General features: G+C 37.8%; 1 protein-coding gene across 1 annotated transcript; it reads right to left on the bottom strand.

The window, feature by feature from the left end:
* Positions 1–8,735: 8,735 nt before the first annotated feature.
* On the bottom strand, positions 8,736–20,035 carry LOC140240836 (guanine nucleotide-binding protein-like 1). Its single transcript, XM_072320607.1, has 11 exons — positions 19,924–20,035; positions 17,898–18,051; positions 16,492–16,579; positions 15,814–16,011; positions 15,097–15,373; positions 13,892–13,978; positions 12,991–13,143; positions 12,267–12,445; positions 11,480–11,651; positions 10,846–10,986; positions 8,736–10,241 (listed from the first exon to the last, which is right to left on the bottom strand). The coding sequence occupies exons 1-11, from the start codon at positions 20,033–20,035 to the stop codon at positions 9,949–9,951; spliced, it is 1,854 nt and encodes a 617-aa protein (XP_072176708.1). The 3' UTR covers positions 8,736–9,948.
* Positions 20,036–21,215: the final 1,180 nt, after the last annotated feature.

Raw genomic sequence — 21,215 nt, 5'->3', positions numbered from 1 at the left:
CTCGAATGCAAGACAGCTGTAAAGAAAATGTCCCCTTAATGGTGGCACAGACGGCCACTTTCCGTCTCACCATCGGCTGTCTCGGAGGAATTTTCGTCGTGAAGAAACAATACACACAGTAACGAAAGTGCACTTACTGGATTACACACACCGCGCGCGCCGTGTTTTCCGCGCGCGGCCGCGGATGGTAGCAGAGATGGCACAGCTACATTAAACCTGTTAGATAATTTTGAGTGAAAATAATCTCTATGGTGCAAATGGTATTATTTATTCCCAGAGCGTTGCAGAGGACGACATCGGCAATCTTTTTGCAATGACGCGTGTTATCGGCAACTGCAGCATCCATTGATAGTGTTCTTGATTTTTCAGATATGCTAAGCATCAAACGTCATCTTCATCATGTACAGTGATGCCATCAGATAGATTTGATAGCAACATTTTTTTTTTTTTTTTGGGGGGGGGGGTGGGAATGGTAACATAAGTTGTGATGGAACATGTTTATGTTGCCCATGGAAGTGAAAATATTCCATAGAATTTGCATTATCTGCACTAGCAGAGCTTGAAAGGCTGATCCCTACCAGCTGTAAAGTTTAACCAATTCCTAGTATCATTTCATCATACTTTATCATGCACTTCATGCTATGTGCACCTATCTATAAAACTGTTCATCTCTTGTATGTGATTTATGCTTCAGTTCCCCTCTAAGAAGCTAGTGTCCACAATGTTGCACATTGACGACAATCCTTTGACCATCATGTCACCAAAAAAAAATTAAATAAAAAAAAAAACTTGCTCAGGACAATGGTGCCAAGTGTGATGACCTCAAGGCGGAGACGGTGGCAATCAACAGCACACACCATTTCTGTGACACCATAGGCTGCATCACCACTGTCATACTGAATGTTTTAATACAGGAGGAATCGAAGGGACAACTTTATTTCTCAAGCGTCATGTGTGTGATCTCCCTCTCTCTCTTGAGATCACTCTCTCTTGATCTCTCTTTCTCAATCTCTCTCCTTCCAGCAACTTTTCCACACAGGTGGGTTTCTTCGTTCCATTTCATGAATATATACATGAATTTGCATATAAAAGTATGCATATTAATAACACTAGGCAGTGTCGTATGTCAAACCACTGGACACCGTTTCATGAAAGTTGTAAGCCCTGACAAGTTGTCAGTCCCTGAAAATATCAGTAAAATCCCTGGTTTTGATTGGCTAGTGAGAAGGTCTTGTCACTGACTGTTGCTATGGCAATTGTCAGTGACTGACAACTTGTCGGGGCTTACATATTGTAGCTACAACTTTCATGAAACACTGCGCAGGTGCCTCGCTTAGTTTTAATAAGCCCCTTCTCAACTTTTGTTCCAAGGATGGTGCCTGCTGGGAGGTGGGAATCTCTTCCCACAGTCCTCCCTGGTACCGGTGCCCACCTTCTCATTTAAACATGTTAGAGCTCCCATACCATTGTGCACAGAGAAAGCAGAAAGACTGTGTTGGTTTTTACAGTACTGGCATAAGGTGTATTTATTGCTTCACCTGAAATGACAAATCAACACACACTGATTGCACTTCTTAAAACTACATAAAAGTTTTTGCTGAGCAACAAATCAATCAAATTGCAACCATACAACTCACCAAGATAGCAACTGTAATTCAGCAACTAGCTGTAATAGACAAGTAATGCATCACAAAAGTATCATGCACGTAATGAAAACATTAATTCATATGATATGCTAAACATCTTTGCATGTCAGACATGACCTATAGACATCATACAACAACCATGGTTCACCTTGCTGCTACTCCTGAACACTTCACTGCCCCATTCACATTTGAAAAATAACACCATTCAGATAGAAAGCATGTTTGGGCCTATCACCACTTCCAAAGTCACAAACAACTTAGTAAATCAAATTCTAGTCACCCAGAATAATAATGTAAGCATAGGATTATTTCAGAGAAACAACTTTGACTGCCTGAACTGTGTCATGTCTTGCTTTGACACTAAAAGAACAAATGACAATCTATTATTTCAAATTTCATTCTTCTTTCAAAAGAAACAAACAAAAAAAGACAATTGATCATATTCCTGATTGCTTTCACAATCTGAAATAACAGGATCAGAGCATTTTCAGGATGATTTATAATTCTAAAATCTCTGTGACAAATTTGACTTTGGAAAATTCCCATTGATACTTGTATCTCTGTTAGCATAATAGGACAGGATTAGCTTGATCTTTGTTCAGTGATAATTGTTAAGTGTCATTAACATTAACCCCTTGAGGATGAGTTGATTTTGCTATAACATTTCCTGTAGACACCTGCCCTTGTTTAATACTCAGGACGTACAGTCTTCAATGGGCTTAACAGTAGAGAGGCATAAACTCCAACCAGTGTATAAAACTGAAACCTTTCTGGTTTGAGTGGAAAAATGTTCCTTGCAGATTCACAACAAGAAGGCCGTTGTTGGTATTATCAGCACATTGCCTCAATGGCCTTTTGGCAGTGAGGTCATATTTCATGATGATGCCCAGAACATGCTGAATGTACATCTGCATAGATTAGGTTTGTCCTGCATACAAAGGATGGCCAACTTAATAGAACACATATTGTTTGGCAGCAGCTTTTTATGATACTTTTTTTTTTCATGTGTGTTCTTTGGATGAAAGCTAGCAACATTCCACTATAAGTTCTGTATCCATGGTAACAGAGACAAACTGCTCCAGTACTGGCTCTTTATCATCCACATGGATTTACATTCGTCCTAGGTGAACTGCTACAGATTCAAACATCAAAGTAAGAAAATGAAATATTTTTTTTTAGTATATCACTGCTCCTTCACCAGTTGACTTGAAAAACAGGATGACAAAACAAAGCCATAGAGAACTGAGGCATTGAGTTATTTGCTGTACAAAGAAATGTTTCTTTATAATCATATCCTGATTTCAAAGCTATTGTGGCAACTGAAGAAATGGCATGGCTTGAATGCTGATGGGTAAAGACTAAACAAAATCAACCAGTAATACCCACTCAGAAAAAAAAAAGAAGGCCTGGATTATGTGATTACAGGGAAAGCTCATTTCTTCTACCACTAAGCATACGATTGTCAAAGTTTAGTCTACAAAAATAGCACTGGCTGGAAATTTGTGAACAACAAAAACAAAACCTCTGAAGTAATATCCACCAGGATTCATCAACAAGCTGTAGTTTGGATTCTGATTTTCTTATCTGTGGTTGATTCTTATATGTGGTGTCTCATCACATTACCCGTATGAGGTTGGAGATCATAAAAAGAAGAAAAATGCACATAAAGCCAACTTTGACAATATAGCCATTATAGTTTTGTAAATTTCATTTTTTTTATTTTCCTTGCAAAGAAGAAGGCCAAATATATATTAGTTAAAAGCTTATTTTCCTGAAATTACACGGCTTTTGTGATGATGCATCACATATATCTTATTCACATTACAAAGCAGAGCAGCAGCTGTTCATAAAAAATCATTCTTTGGCTAAATGCATCAAAAAATTAATATCATGTGAAAACACCTTATACATTTTTTTTTGTGTGTGTGTGATGCTCAAGAGCCAAATCTGTCTGGTGTTCTTGCTTTGGGTTACACAGTTCTTCATAAAGCAATCACTATTTTTGCTCCAATGTCCTTTAGCCCACTGCACAGGGATGTTTTAAATTTTTCTACATTATGCAAATCTAGCTTCCACGACAACAGCTAGGTGGCCCTATTTAACAAATCAGACGGGAGTGTGTAAGCTCTTACTGTGGTAACTGCTCCGATCTTAACTTGCAATAATTAGAAACCTGTGTATGAAAGGGCCCCTAGTCCCCTTACTCTGTGTTACCGGTATCTGAAAATGTCTATAACAAGAGATTAGTGTGTGAGTAGCATGACCTTTGGATAACCTTCTGATGCAACACATACTGCTACTTTAACCATTCGCATTCTCGCATATTTGACATATGGAAGTGTCGTGTTCATGTACACTCAGCATATCAAAAAAAATTGTTTTGTTACAGTGTGGACTACAATGCATACACAAAAAGGTAAGAGCATATGATCCCTACGCCATTTTGGCTGCAATACTATTTGTCATATACAGTATTAATAGTCAGGGAATCTAAATTGCCGGTGATATGACAGCTACAGATATTCTGCTTTACAATTCATCAGATACTGGAGGATGATCATGTACCATTAGAGTACACGATGGTAACATTCGATCATAACAGAGCGACATAAAATTCAAATTTACTACGACATCATGCATGCATTCTCCATCAAAGAAACAATCCCACTGTACACAACCTAAGTACTCTAATGTAATGGAGTTGAAAGTTTGTTGCTTCAACTGTAACACTACAGCAGGAGGATGTAACACCAAAATTTTCTATTTAAATTAGTGATTCTTGCATCGAGTTGTGTTTAATGCAACTGATTGACAAATAGCCCTTCATCGGCATGAATAAACACTGATCATTCAGTGTTTAACTTTTCAAACAGTGCAGTCAGCCATAAAATGTTCACACAATAAAACTTCTGATGGCTTTGAAAACGACCAAACACATTTAGCCAAGTCAATTTCATGTGATTATCAATGCTTTCTACAAAACAAAGTCTGCACAAACTGCATACAAAGTGTACATCACTGTCACATAAAATCCATTAGTCACCATAAATTTTACAAGGTTACATCAGAGAAATTACAATGATTACTAAAAAAAAAAAAGAATATAAAACAATGCACAACACTGTTCTAGTTTAATCTCTCCTTTTTTTCCTGATTTCATATTTATCTAGAAGTACTGATAACCATCAAAATAATGAGGCGTAACAAATGTAATTTAATATGCGACAAATAAAGGTAACATGAGTTAGTATCTACTTGGAACAAGTAATGTCAAGCAATAAGTACACAGCGTGCCTTAATGTGCTCACCATCTGAATTAACTTAATAATTGACATATTTTTATCCAAGAAATCAAAAGCAAGTTCACTCATCTGCAATCACTCATATTAAAAAAAAAAATCAGACTTCAAGTCATTCATTTGTATGTAGTCATGATAAAAAAAAAAAAAAAAAATCATGTTTCAATCAACTCAATGTTTGACAACAGCCCTCTATGTGGTGTGAATATGTGATAATGTCTGAAGGTGACTTTCACCATGAGAAGGTCACATTCAGCAGCAGACAAAATCACATTTAGCAAACAAGGTCACATGATGCAGAGGACAATGCATAGTGGAGAAAAATGTCATTTGAACTAGCACTAGGACAAGCACTGGAATTCACAAGCAGTGATTATGTACTTCATCTCTTGAACAAAACATGAACACAGATTTTGAGTGGAGGGAAAAAAAAAATAAAAATAGGCTCTCCACAGGAATCCCCGGGGTAGTTTTCAATAGAACTATTAAATGAATTCATTATGAAACACAGTGTACTATCGTAAGTTCCTGTTCAGGCTCAGATCAAACTTGTGTCTTTTAGAAAACGTATAAAGATTTAACTATCATTATCATTGTCCTTATTATCATCATCATAATTATTGATATCATCATTTATTCTATCATAACTTTAATCATCATCACTGATACTATCATTACGCTGTGAAATCACTTCATCTTTTTTTTATATCTGCTAATCCTAACATTACAGTTATTTCAAACATGTTCTTTCGCTTGCCAACTTGTGCATATCTTCACATCTTTAAATGCATCTTTTACAAACTCTAACATAAAGGCTCAAAACTGTAAAACAAAAAACATACAAATACATTGTATCTGCTGCCTCTTCATTGTTTCAAAGTTAAAGAGATGGAGATACCCTGTCCTATCTACACTAATATTAACTGCATCAATGAGAGGTATATGTATGTTAATTCATTTCATACCTTTAAAAAAGAGGGCAGCAGTTCAATATAACACATTATAAATCATAAAAACATAGGATACAGTGGAATTCACAGCTGTAACTTATCACTTGTACATGGCTACTAACTTACCATACCTGATGTTTTATATAATAGCATACTATGTATTTTTCTTTTCATAGAAATGGTAGTTACTTTCAAAGGCAAGCAGTCACTATAACAACATTCATGCACCATTTGATAAGAGGCATAGATATTCATATCTGTATGTACTCGTTGTTCACTTGTTGTACAAGGTAATACTTGGTTTCCCTGCCAACAAATACTTTGCAAAGGTGGTTGATATACAGTACCACAGTCCTCTTAGTGAACGTCTCTCTTGAAACAATACAGGTTCAGAGCAAAAAGTGAGCATTTTTCTGGTCATTACATTGTCCTCATTGTTAACAAATAAACGAGGTCATCTTGGCCATTCCTAGAATCGCACAAAGCAGAAAGCCTAGGCACCCGTCCTTGGCAAATCAAACTTTCCACTGTGAGTGGGTACAGATCCTGATACGAGGTTTCTATTCAAGAGCTTTTCTGATATGTGTTTACCTGAAGATCTGACTGTGACCACTGCATAATTATCTACAGACAAGTTTCTTCAGCAACCATGGATACCATGCACCTGATGTCTGTATCAAACAAGGATGCAAAGCGAAACAAAGAAATTTAAACTCTATGCAATCACAACCAATGATAAGTGCTTTCCCTCATTATTGAGAATAACAAAATGAATGAGAGCATGCTTGAGAAATATTCAGTATGTACCCAGGAAGAATTCTAAGACAACATACAGCTGTAATAACATTGAAAGAAAGCCAGCAAGCGATATCCTTTGGCAAATATTGCTTGGTGAGAAGTGAAATAGAACAACTGTGTGGCACAAACTAGGTTCAAAACATATGGCAATGACGCTGACAACTTGACAATTCATAAATAAGCTCAGAGTAATACTATCTAAATTGGCACATTAAAACTTGATATCCATGCTTTCAACTACATGTACATTACTCAGTCAACAGTTTAGAGACATTGACAGACATTGAAAAAAAACAACAACACTCATATCAAAATTCAGGAACATAGAAATACTTGCTGTAAAATGTGTTGTAGAAAAAGAGTTATATTTCTCCTAAAACAAAGCAAGTCAATATCAAGCATTCCAAAATGCACCAAAAGCTCTAAATATTCTAAAAGTCTTACAACAGTGAAGCTAAAAGTTCTCCTTCACTTCCGAACAAAAATCTTTCAATTTCTACCCTTGGGTCTGTGCCCACCTGATAGGAAGCTGCTAAAATTTTCAGAGGTTGCCAAAAAAAAAAGAAAAAGGAAAAATACCAAATCACATTTGTTTCTCTTTTCACCCTCATTCACTTCTATCACAGACTTCATGGCACATTGCAAAATCCACAGAAATAACCAGAGTCTATAACCATACTACTTGAAACAATCCATTAATCACAATGATACTACTATCATTGAAGAGGCAAATTTCAAGACAGATGAATATCAACATTAAGAGATAGATGGTAGTGTTGTGAAATTTTAAGAAATGATCAAAAGTACCACAATATACAATTATTTGCCTTCTGAGATGTCTTAACCCGTTGAGGACGAGTCCCGAGTATACTCGGGCACTTGTCTATGGGAAATACGTGTTGTAGCAAAATCAATCCGTCCTCAACGGGTTAAAAGACAAAAGAACCAAAAAGAAAAATAAATAAATAAATAATGTCCACCTTAGAGTGAGATTACCCAAAAAAAAAAAAACAAGTTTCATTTCACATTAATCATTTCACAAAAAGTGGATAACACATCATTTGGAAATCTATTCATTTAAAATAGGCTTGTTTGTATATCCAGAAGTGTTTAGAACACAAAAGTGACCATTTTCAGACAGTTTTAAACAAAATTCTGCTGAACTGAAGCTTCATATAGTCATACTGCACTAACACAAAGGCACAAATGCATAAAACAGTGTTGAAAAACAAAACATACTTCTCAGAAAAAAAAAAAAAAAAACACAAAAACAGAAAAGCCATCTATTCCTTTGCACTTTTCCAAAACACTGCTAAAAAATTCATATGAATCTTTCAAATCTAAATGTGTGAGATTGTCACCAGCAATAACAAAAGCTTCGATAAGGTGACATCATTTTGGAAAACAAAGTGACATGCACAAGTCAAGGCTGCTTATTTTGCTGATAAAAATTATCAAATGGCCAAAAGATAACGGTTTTATAGCAAAGATTTGCCATGACAAAAGACTCAGGCAATACTGCACTACTGTGTACTTTCTTCAGCATCTTTGGACATCTCTGAACACAAAACAAACAACACAATGAAACTCTAAAAGAAATCTTTCTCAAGCAAGGTGTCATTAATAAGACAAACTAGGATATTGATATTACCCTGTGAAATGAGTAAAGTTAAAAGTTTCTAGAGCAAATCACTTTCTCCAGGAGAGCTCCAAATCTCTTTTGGAAATGCATTGTGCTTTCTGCTGTTTACCCCGCATTTTCCCCTCAAGGAGAAAAAAAAAAAAAAAAATGTGGAAAGATCTTTTGAAACTTACAAAGCCCAAGTGAGAAAAGGCAAGCCTATATTCTTTTTGGCACAATATGTTCACTGCTATAAAATGTGAATTTCATATTTTTTTGAACAACAGTATCATTTTTTGAATCTGATATGCCTTTGATGATGAGGAAAATCCAGTAGTATCAATAAATTCTGTATGACTCATGCACTACTATGCACTAAGACACTTTTTGAGGCATTGGCAGTAAATCACATGACATGCTGGTTATGTATGTACAAGTAGTGGAAGACATCTGGAAAACAAAGTAAAAGCCTGCAAATAACAAGAGATTATGAACATACTCAGGCAAGAATTCACCATAGACACAAGAAATCATGCGACATTTCTGTTCTATCCTACTGCTAATGCATTGATTGAGAATGCTTCTCTGATATGAGAGTACATCAAAGACACATAAAGAAAACATATTTCAGGCAAGACAAGAAATAAAACAAACTTACTGTACTAGAAATATTGTGAGTTTGACTTTAAACACCAATAAAGGCATTACAGAACTTAGGCTAAATAGATAAATACTGCTTTGGTTTTTCACAAGCACAAGACATTACATCATTTCTTCAAGACAGCCACTTATTTTTCATCAACTACTGTTCATGATTAAGGTACGAGTCAATTCATTCCTCACCTTGTCAAATTTTGCATTGATAAACCATTGGATTCAATCATGCCATTCATGTTTATGCTCACACCACATCATTCTAAATCCAACCATAGCTGAGCAGAGCTGACTTCATATCAACTTATGAAAATCATCTCTCTGCTTATGCAACAGCTATCAAAGAGGATGAAAAAAGACTTCTCTTTCAGAAGCAATTCCTTTCTAATTCCTGTCATCTTGACATAAATTCCATCTCCCTAACCTTTTGCAAACAAGGCCTTATGACCACACAGAAAAAAAAACAACAACAGTTGAGTGAGCATCTATCTCTATATTGCATCTGTTGATGTGTGGGTTGGGTGTCTGTGTGTAATGCTTTTATCATCCATAAGGTATGGTTGATGAAGAAATTATGTGGTTAGTAAACACACTTATACAGTCTCACCTGTTATCTGCACTCATTTCTATCTGTATGCTGACAAACAAGTCATCAATCATACCAATGCTGTTCATACCTCCTTATTCTTTATTTCCTACTCCAAAAGAGGAAAACTATCATGTTGTCATACCACCATAAACCTTTTTTTTTCATTCTTTTCTTCACATTTTCTCACTTTACACCCTATCCATTCCTCAAATGCCATTCTTTCATATTTTTCTTCATCCTTTTCCTTCTATAGACTCAAGTCATGTGCTTCTCACAAACTTTCCATTTCAAACTCAAATTCTAATCCCCCACTTTTATCATTCTCTTTCAACAAGGATCCTACTCCCACACAGAAAGTGAAAACAGAAAACAACAGAAATGCAGAGAATCATCACGAATCCACCAGCATGTCAAATTTGTTACTTGTCGCTAGGAGACCAGCGCCAGAGGACCGGTCCTCTCCGTCACTCCGATGTCCCTTCTTCTTCCTACCGCCTCTCCTGACGTCGGACTCCCTGTCGACATCATTGCTCTCCACATCGGCATCGCTCTCCTCCTCGCTGCTGGTGAACTGGTCTGAGAGATCGTCGTCGCGCTCATCCTCCGCCTCGTCCTCCCGGACACGACGATGCTGGTCCTGGAGACGACTAATCTCTTGTGTCTCCGGATGCTGCTCCCAGAACTCTGCCAGGAGTTTAAAAAAAAAAAAGATAGACAAACCAAACAACATGAGGTAATGAAAGTTGAAGAAACTGAGCTCTGCCACACAAAAACTAATGCAGTGTGGACAGCATGTTTGAAATCCTCTGTTCATGAACACAGTCCTTTATATCTGACATATTATTCCATGTTTTCATTCTCACATTTTGTTGTACAATATTCATTCCTTGTCCTTGTGAACAAATTATTTTCTTGAATTTCTTGTCATCATTGCATTTATAAACAGAATGGTATGTTGCATGGAATTGTGCGCCTGGTTCAGATGTAGACCACAATATTCAAACAAGGATCTTGTACACTGCACTTGCAGTCTTTAACTAATTCTCGAATAGTATCAAATGCATGAAAGAGGGAGTGATTTATACATTCTAGGTACACCCTTTCTGTGACAGGGACTTTGGACAATGTGGTCAAGGCTATGGGATTTTCTGAGCCAATCGACACTTAGAGCACAAAAAGGGTTAACCAAACTGACAATGTCTATTTTATCTATTACTTCTTTGAGTCATTAATATTTGTAAGCTTGTGACCACAAAGACAGAGTTCTGACCCACTCTGCTCTGCATACCTTTTTGACCCGTGTAGCTTGGTGGCCTCATACACAGACACAGTCTTCCATCCACAGCCATGCGCAAGAGGTGGTTTGCTGCCCGGTACACATCCTTACGAGCGGCCTTGGCGGTCAAGAATCCACGCTTCTCGGCCCAGGCTGGGAACACAACGGGATCGCCGATGAGACAAACACGGAAATAAAGATGGAATATGAAGTATAACGCTCTAATGAACCTTAACTATCAACAGCGATTGAATCTTATGAAATAAGCACTGCATAAATTTACATTCATTAGACAACTGGTCAACTCAACAGGGAAATGAACTTGATTTCTCTGTCAGTTAGATGCAAAGAGTGAACATGGCTAATACCATTACAATAGGGACTGCCAAAAACAAACAAACAAACAAATAAACAAACAAAAACAAGAAGATAGAAAAGAGCCAAGATACAGAATACCTATGAACAAAATTCATAAATGAAAAACTATTCAACTTTGACAGGGAACTGATATCAGCTCCTTGTTTCATTTTCAAATCTAAACTAACCCCATCTTGGTGTTGGATTTCTATGTCTAGGAAACAAACATACCCTCGTAAGCCCAGCTCACAAAGAATTCTAGAGATCATCATTTCCTCATTAAACTAACCTTCACACACATCATAAGCAGACCACTGAGATCCTGAAGCGCCTTCTGGTGAGCCGCCAGCATCAGGGTGTCTTATCCTCAGGATCTGAGTGAGGGGTATCCTCTGGGCCAGGTACCCAATGGCTGTGTAGGGCTCCTGGACTTGGGCTACAGGGTAAATGCCTGACAGAATCTGGTAGGAACAAAACATTGCAAAATGTGACTGTAATTCCTGCTTCTTTGAAAACATATTCATCTGCTCTTCAACCTACACATGCCTAGGGATTTGCCCTGGCATTTGGCTAACTCCCTCTTGAAGTTGTAATGTATTAATGGGATAGGTGAATTTACTCAGATGAAACAATGATGCCCTAGGGATTCAATGATTAGGAGGATTAGCTAATCTCTATGAATTGACAACAATTTTGGGATATTTTTGCCAATCAGCATGCACATCACTTGGGAGGCTAGAGACAAATTTGATATGTCAAATTCAAATTAGGAAATTATTGAGTTGTTATATAAATTTAGTAATTCAAACTGACAAGATAAAAAATCTAAATATTCTTACTACTTGTACATGATATTAATCATTGTTTCATTTCATCTTTGTTAACATTTTTGCATTATCTATCATCATTAATGTCATTACAAGTATCACTACTGCTATCATTACTGTCATTATCATTATCACCATCATCATTATCATCACCATCATTACAACCATCAACATTTTCCACTGACTTCGTGCTCATCATCCTGCTGCTCAGCCAAAATATTTTCCACTCCGGGAAAAGTCTTTCAATACCTGAAGTTGTTTGTCCACCAGAGATGGAAACACCAGACCGGGCGAGTCACATAGCTTGACCGTCGGTGTGAGGAATATGGTCTGAAAGTGTTTTGTGTGTCCAGGGGTTCTTGAGGCACTGACCACCTTGTGACCACACAGACCATTCATGAGGGATGACTTGCCCACGTTGGGGTGACCTGTGGCAAATAAGAACAAAACTTTTCTTTCCTTTCTTTTTCTCTACTGAGTGTGATTGAGAAATGGCATTAATGAAGTCATTGCATACAGATATTCTAATACTACATCAATATCCAAAACAACTGAAACATAAGTCACATCTATCTTAAAGAATGACAATAGTATATTAATTTTGACAAGTACATTTCCACATAATATGAAGTTACCATAATATCCCCCCCCCCCACCTGAACTTTGCTAATAGATGTGTTTCTTGAGCAGAAAAATAATGAGAAGAATTTGCTTGACTGAGAAGATCATATCGTCTGTTGAGAATGAGAAGGGCGTTAAGTTGTCCCGAACACTATGGGTTTAGAGGCAACTTAACGCCCTTATCATTCTCAACCGACGATATATACATGTAGGACATCTTGACTGTCTTTGTTGGGATTATGTTAGGTTTATCAGATTGGATCCTGAACAGCCATTTAACATCATGGTGCAATGTTCACAGCTAGTGAAAATTACTTGAGGATAATTCTTGGGAAAGCCCTTTGTCACTCACCAACACAGCCTATCGTCAAGATGCCGTCCTTGAAGGCTTCGTGCTCGACATAGTGCATCGCCTCACTGGGATTTGAATCCACGACCTGCGAGGCCAGGCCCTCCTCACCACGCATCTCAGCCTCAATCTTCTCCTTCCAACTGCTGAGGTCAACTGTCAAATAGGTGGCATAATTACATGAAATCACTTTGAAAAAAACCTTCCGAGAATGATCCTCATCTAGCGCTTAGAGACTTAACAATAATTTGCGCTCTACAAAAACTGTTTATTATTATTATAATCAACATATTTCCTCATAATATGTACATTTTTAGATAATCAGTCATCAGACAAGATTCATCAAGAAGAAGAAGTATGCATCATACCATGGTGGAGAATTTGAATACCAAATAACTTTTAGATGAACATTACTGGCAAAGTATTAAATTGGTACCAGCATTACAGGTTTTATTTCTAATGGATGGAGATGTTGGAGAAGTGGTTCCTGCACACATCAAATGTATAAAATTTTGAAATTAGCTTGTCTGGTTGCACAGATTAAATCGCTAGCCCTAATTCATTCATATTCTTCAAAAGAAGGAAGTTCGTATACCACCATTATGACCTTTGATTTTTTTTTCCAATGTGAAATCATGAGTGATTGAGGAGATTTCTTCAAATAGCATCCTCACTACTGCTATCTTCTACAATATCTATGCACATATGACTATAAAAAGAGTGCCATACACCCTATCTGAGGTAAAAAATATGTTTTTATTGTAGTTTGGTTAGACCCCTTTGTCTAATCATCAGGCCGCCTGACACATAATGACTGAGGCTACAATTTCCTCAGACCTTTGCTTTATGATGACCAGTTCATAAACCCTAACCCTAGTCACAAATCCTAACCTTAGCAACTTACCTTTCCCTTGGCAAGATGCTTCACAAGCCTTGTAAAGCTGCATCGGTCCAACCGCTGTGTACGTTCCTCGCTTTCTCCGCTTGAAACCTGCCAAGGAATATTCATTCCAAAATATACCAGACTTCAATGTTTCCATGGCTGAAATGATAAGCGCATCCAAAAAGTTGCCCTACAACTGTGAATGCAGAAGTTTCTTCTATGGATTTTGCAAAGTTTCAACTAAAGTAAATGAAAATATCAGCACTGAAGACACATACTAGCAGTTTGCCAGGCTTTGAGATCTCATCAAAGATATGAGAGATAGGTACCAGAAAGGTAAAGTCTGCAGTTCACTTTGCCTTTAAAGACCCAGTAGCACTGGGACACCATGCAATGAGAAGGCTTGCCCAAATCAGATATATTTGGGCATTTCTGTTGTGTTATACATAATATATGGACTGCTTTTTGGAGCATTGTTGATATATTATTGCCCTGAGGGATCTCGACTCCATGCTATGACTCAAGGTGCTTGCTCCTAGGGCCATAGCATAGAGTTGAGATCCCGAGGTGCAATAATATCAACCATGCCCCAAATAAAAGCAGTCCATAATGTTTGACATATTGAATAGAATTTAAAAAAAAAAAAAAAAAAACTTCAATTTAATCGATCATGATCGCACTAGTCAATTCACGCATCTGCGCTGCCCAAAATATTTGCATTGCCATTGCATTGGACATGGGCCACTTCTCACGCTATGGAAAGTGAAGTGTTTACAGTACATTTATATGATATGTACGAGTATAAACCAACAGAGAGTGGTATAGTACTTTGAGGTGGTTTCGGTGCTATGGGACTAAAGGAAATTGTTAAATTCGTGCCCCCCCCCCCCCCCCCCAACTTCACCCAGTCACAATCAAGGATTCATCAAATGAGGTATACAGTACATTTATATGATATGTACGAGTGTAAACCAACAGAGAGTGGTATAGTACTTTGAGGTGGTTTCGGTGCTATGGGACTAAAGGAAATTGTTAAATTTGTGCCCCCCCCCCCCCCCAACTTCACCCAGTCACAATCAAGGATTCATCAAATGAGGTATACAAAGTAACATAAGTAATGCAGACAGAGGGCTGGACCATACAATTGCTACCATATTTTGAATAGCATTATACACTAATGTCGAGAGTGCATGGAAGGACACAAGTTTGCAGTTAAAGGTAATTACCTGAGGCACTATCGCTGCTTTCTTGCTCCTTTGGGAAGGAGGTGAAGCAGATGACCAGAAGCTGGGGAAACTTCTCCTTGAAGTACGACCTCCAAGCCACCACAAGTGAGGGTGGGGCAAGGTCAATTTTGTTCAGCACCAGGATCAGCTGTTTCTTGAGATCCCTGGTGACGTAGTCGTATAGAGCTGGGGGAAAATGCAAGGCTGGATGCCGGATGTCAGCGATGAGAAGAACGATGTCCGACATCTCCAGAACTCGCCAGAGTTGTCTCCACGTCTGCATGAGACAGGATGATTGCAAAACGTGCTCATCATGTATAGGAATGATTTGCATCTAATGGTTAACCTTTTGAGTAACGGCATAACAAGGTTAGCTATCCTGGTGGTAGAACTAAGCATTGTCTGACAATAAAAAGAATAGAGATATCACTCATCAGTCAATTAACTCATGTAAAATACACAGATGTCCAAATTTGAATTGAAGTTGTTGAGGGTTTCTTTTGCCTCTACAGATGAATGGTTATCTACAGATTGCACTCATTTACACTGACAATGAGGAAAAGAAAATATACCATCCAGCCAAACATGAAACCTTGTAACTCAAAAGAGCTCAGAATTCAATGATAAAGTTCACAGGGGTCAATTCTTATGACACCAAAACAATTTCATGACATGGACGTGGATGGGGTTATAGGGGAGCCTCTGCCACTATCATACCTCGAGGTTGATTTCAAAGTAGCTGAGCTGTTTGGAGGGGAACTTCTCATAAATATTCTGGAGGTAACTGCGAAATGCTTGTTCTTCTCGCTGCTCTAGTTTCTCCTTACTGAGGTTGTAGTCCCATGGTGGTCTCTTTGGCATGTCTAGGACTGAACCCGGCTGGTAGATGTCATCTAGGTCCACTTCCAGAGCAGTCTGATGAGACAGAATGTGGGTAGGGTGGAGAAAGACAGAGAGATATGACTCTTGTGTAATCTTTGAGACAGCATAATATATGATTTTGCACTTGACCTCTGACAAATTATGTCCTGAATAATTTGAATGTATTTTTCAAATAGTTTGGTAAGAACTAAAATGATAAAGAACATTTATATTGCACAACTACTGTATCAATAAACTCTACAGCACATTTCAAAGTAATAATCATGCCAAACATAATTCAAACTGAAGTAGCATTTTTGAGATGACGAGTTTTTAACTCATTAAATTCATGGTGATATCGAGCTTGCTTGCATTGTTGTTTTCTTACATAGCACTCCATGAGCGTTCTGAGAAGCACAGAGACAATTTTCTGTAATGTGAGATCTTTGGTTTGCCATAGGTTTTTTCTAGATATTAAAATTACTGATATGTGCACACATGAGTGGCGTTAAAAGCCCTAGTCCCATCACCCACCTCTGGCAAAGGTTCATGCGGCATCATGGCTTGCTTCTTACGCTGAGCCAACTCGACCTTTGACTCCTTCTGAAAATGAAGCTGGAACCTGAGAGAGGAAGAGACAATTGGCAAGCAGACTCAGGAAATGGTGGTCACACTTCGAGCAAAGCTGGATGTATGCACAGATCAGGTAACAGAGCAGAGTTGGGTATGAGAGCATCAGGTAACATTGGCTTTACATGTAGATAAAAATTTAGTCATATTATCTAGTGCCAGTTAGAGATCATAGTACACTGTGGGACACATACATGTATGCATATCATGGTATCATTGTAGTCTATGTTATTTTGTGATCTCTGGGTCTTTTATTGATTATAGATTTAATATTTTCAAAAGACATGCAGTCCCAGACACGAAATTTCTGTTGGTTCTTTGCTGTATCTTTCTATGATGTTTTCTACAAATCACTGTTAATGTTTCTCAAGGTTACTAGGGGTAAGTACAAAAATTATGTCATTTTAGCTCTTTGTTGTTCATACATGAACTGAGATGAATACCACTGCTTCAGTTGCAAAGTTCAAAAGTCTTTAACTGCTCAAATTTGTTTATATCCAATACCTAAATTGGTGGCACTTTAACAAAATTATCAGAGTCATTATTCTCTCACATGGGTAGATTTTAGTAAATTTAAAATATTTTTTATTTTCTGCAGACTTCGTAAATTCAACCACAGCTTTAGGGGTTGATCAACTTATTCTTCACTTGACATTGCAGTCCTCACATGGGCAGCACCATTACTGCGGTGTATCATCCGACCCCCCTCCTCTCTCCCCACCCCTCTTACGCGCGCAGAATGAAAAACTGATGCATGGTTGTTTTAGCCAATGGGCATCTCGTACTGAGTGCGCGAATGCTTGCTTAGTGCGCGAACCTTTGTTACAAGTGCGCGATAAACATGTTGCCCGTGGGGTGGGGGAGAGCAGGGGGGGTCGGCTGAGACACCGCAATTTGAGCTCATGGCTGCGCCCAGTGCCATAAAATGTCTGCTGCCCTCAATGAACCCGAATCGGTCAATAAGGCAACTGACATCATAACAGCTAAAACAGTCTGATGGTCAGGGATGCACAACTGCAGGGAATGGTGTTTGATGCCAGCAAGACACTGATACTTCAGACAGACAATCTTACAATCTTATATAGGCTACAATGAGCTCCCTTGTATGTTAAGCTGGCTTCACTGTAAACAGAAACTTCACACAAAAACAAAATGTAATTGTACAGTATACAATCATTGCAATTCAGTTATATTTGTTTCTTTTTTTGTGTACAGAAAGTGAAAACAAATTCAAATCAAATCAACTCAAACGATGTTGTGTGTGTCCCTAGATGAGTTTTCTGTAAAGGTGGGGATAACACCCATCTGACCTGTTAGGGTCGTACTGCTTGTCATGAACTTTGGCAGGGTTGGTGGGTTGCTGGTTGAGGGCGTTGACCTCTGGCATCTCTCCCTCCGATGTAGAGTTCATGTCTTCACTACTCAGGAGTTCTTGGGATTGCTGTCGTGATCTGTGGGACATTGCTGCATTAAATTAAAGATGGAGTAGCATTACCAATCCTGAGCACTCTTAGTAATTATCATAAATATTGCACAGCACTTATCTCCCCCCTCCCCCCCCCCCCCCCGAATCAAAATGATTTAATCATAAAACTGGTGTATACATCATTATTGGAAGTTATTGGCTAGCAAAATTAGATAAATTTACAACTATAGTGCTCCATTTTCAGGTCAGAGGGAGCTGAGAGTTAAACTCACTACGCATGGAACACAGAGTTTAACTTTGTTTTACTACAAAACAAACAGGTGATGTCTTCAAACTTTTCCTTAATCTTAAAGTTGGACTGTCGTCAGGATTTAGGAAGTGCTTCTTGCAGAGCCGACGCAATTTGATCTGCCTAAAAGCAAGAGTAAAACTGAGATTTCTGGCAAGCCTGCAACACTTGCCCTTAATAATAATGCTAATAACAAATTCTTATATAGCGCATTTCAAACTTGAAAAGAATTTCAATGCGCTTTACAAACAAACAAACAAACAAACAAATTATACCATAATACAAAATATAACAGAAATTACAAATTACTAAGCACAATAAGCCAGTTCGGGGTTCCACTTTGAGCATGAGCAGAAAAAGGTCATCTGTACCAGCAGAGCATGTTGGTTTTTTATTCACTGAGATAAGCATCTGTGATGTAATGATTATTCAAGTGATCATTATGAGTGGTGCTTGCCAGCACATCCACCTGACAGCAAAAGTGGTATTTGACAATATCAATTGAAAAAGATTGTTCATACATTCAATGTAAAATAATGAAATGGATGCTTTCCAAAGTGCTAATTGATGGATCATTCTGGTCACCTGGTCTACGCAAGTTCATTCTTTGTTTGAACTTGACTGATGAATTCCATAAATTGTTACGTCGGGTAAGCTGAAATACCTTCTCTCGCTTGAAAACTCGTGGAGTGCCTAATCAACTGAGAAAGAAGAAAGGTCATTTGTACCGATGTGCCCATGAGCTAACCCCGAACTGGCTTATATATTAGAGTTGCCAGTACTACTGAGACAACTGCATTATTAAGAACTACTAGAAAAGAGTCTAGCTAGAAGAGGAAGAAAAAAAAAAATACTAGGACATTATTTTCAGCAAAAATCATTTCTCAAAATCTAAAGATTAACATTAAAATGAAAGATCATCTAGGCCTATATGGTACTACGGGTCTAGTTGTTACTACTACTAGTCGAAGACCGATGTAGCTTTATAGAACTGTAAAGTGTCACTGGCACTGCTGCAGTCAGTGCTGTGTCACCTGTCTTGTCGGGCTTCTGGAAAGACAATAGTCTGGTATTAAATGCCCTCCCACTTTTAGCAAGTTTCCACTGCACTGCTGTAGGCCTATGTCAAACTTGACTAACGGTAATTTTCTCTTCTTCTTTATTGCAGCAATGACAGCTACTATTTGAGATAATTACTCTGCAGAGTATGTGAATTTGTTGGCAAAAAAAAAAAAAAAAAACCAAGAAGAATTAGGGTCTCAATTAAATTTTAACCGTTAAACAAAAAAGTCTGTAACGTTTGAATAGCAGGGCACATTTCCTGGGTAGATTTCTATTTGTAATCAGTAAATTGTATGTATGATGACTAGATTCTAGACTCTAGGCAACCTATATAATTTCATCAATTTTACTGAGACAAATTCATGTTTTCTTTCGGAAAAGATATCTCTTAATCGGTCAAAAAATTCAAGCGTTGTCTAAAAACCTCTGTCCCGTAGAGTGCCCCTGGATTAGACTGTCTAGAGTCTAGAGTAGACTTTCATCAATGAGATCATGTGTCATGTATCGCTATCGCACGTAGACAACACGGACCAACCAGCGCAGCGAGAGCCGCTCTTACCTGCATGGGGTCCGTGACCCGGTCGGTGATGGCCATCGACCCGCTTGCGATCCCTCTTCTCTTGCAGCTGTTTCTTCTTCTGCTTGCCACTAAAAGGCTTTTTACGAGGCATTATGGATTAATACCTACCCTGTTTCTCGTGTAAATAATCTACAATGATTAGTGGCAGACGACTGGGAGATCTAATGCAAACAAAACTTCGAAAATATAGTAAAACACCACGGGAAGGAAGAATTTTGATGGGTGTGTTTACATGCCCACGACCGCAGGATAGTCACATTCGGGAGTGCAACTACATGAGATTAGCGGTACATTATGTACATACAAAGTACCAATGAGAGGATAACCACCCGTGTTAACAGGTTTAAGTGCCTTTAGTTAGAAACGTGTAATAGGGCCTATGTGCTTGAGCAAGTCAAATAATCCGGCTTTATTCAGTGTTATCAATATCATTCTATCTAACAAGATACTTAGTAGCAGGAAACGTTTGGTTTTGCTACTAAATCTCTGCTTTTAGATTCAGTCGAGTAGTAAGAAATTATTTTTTTCTCTCCCGCGGGAAATGCAGCTTGCATCAATGCAAATTATGTTGATAGCAATATTGAATAGGCCTACAGGAATTAAATGTCCATGCAATCACTAACTTCACTTGATATACATGAACATGTATGTCCTATACAAGGTTGCAGTTTTCATCAAACGTAATACTTTATAACTTAAAAGGACTTGCATATGTTTTACTGTTATTACAGTATATACTAGTGTTCGAAGCAGACTATGTGCTCCTAAAAAACAAATTATTTTTTCTCTCTTTCAAAAATAGGAGTTTAGCTGCAATCATTGATTGTTATCCTGAATAAAGGGCTATAAACAAGATATTAGTGCTTACAGTGCAATACACTCATATTATTTATTATTTGTGGAAAAAAAGGCTGAAGATACACTTATTTATGAATATAGCCTGCCAGCAATCAACTCTGGGCAAATAAATAGTCTTGCTCCGTATTAAAAGGATCGTTTTTAAGTTAGATTGTGTGGGGTTTTTTTTTTTTCAATCTTCTTTGAGCTTAGTGAATGATTGCAATATTGTCCTATCATAGAATCATAATAAAAGAGATATTCCAGTTAAGCAATAAGTTAGTCTGAAAAGAGAGATTATTCCAAGGCACTAACGGTGAAATCTCATTACAATCAAGTAAAAGTTAGCTAATTCAGGTGGTTGTGGAGTTTCGCTATATAATTTTCACTGGACTGTAAAGTTCTAAAGCAGAATATATTATTAGTCAAAGATG

This window comes from Diadema setosum, chromosome 17 (genome assembly GCF_964275005.1).
Source record: "Diadema setosum chromosome 17, eeDiaSeto1, whole genome shotgun sequence".
Taxonomy (NCBI): domain Eukaryota; kingdom Metazoa; phylum Echinodermata; class Echinoidea; order Diadematoida; family Diadematidae; genus Diadema; species Diadema setosum.
Note: the sequence above shows the minus strand (reverse complement) of the source record. Positions and strands in the feature narration are given on the sequence as shown.

Coding starts and splice junctions, on each gene's coding strand:
- LOC140240836 (XM_072320607.1), bottom strand. CDS start 20,035: ATGCCTCGTAAAAAGCCTTTTAGTGGCAAGCAGAAGAAGAAACAGCTG. Junction 13,144..13,891: donor AGCATCTTGCCAAGGGAAAG/GTAAGTTGCTAA, acceptor CCTATTTGACAG/TTGACCTCAGCAGTTGGAAG. Junction 10,987..11,479: donor TGCTTATGATGTGTGTGAAG/GTTAGTTTAATG, acceptor TTGTGTTCCCAG/CCTGGGCCGAGAAGCGTGGA.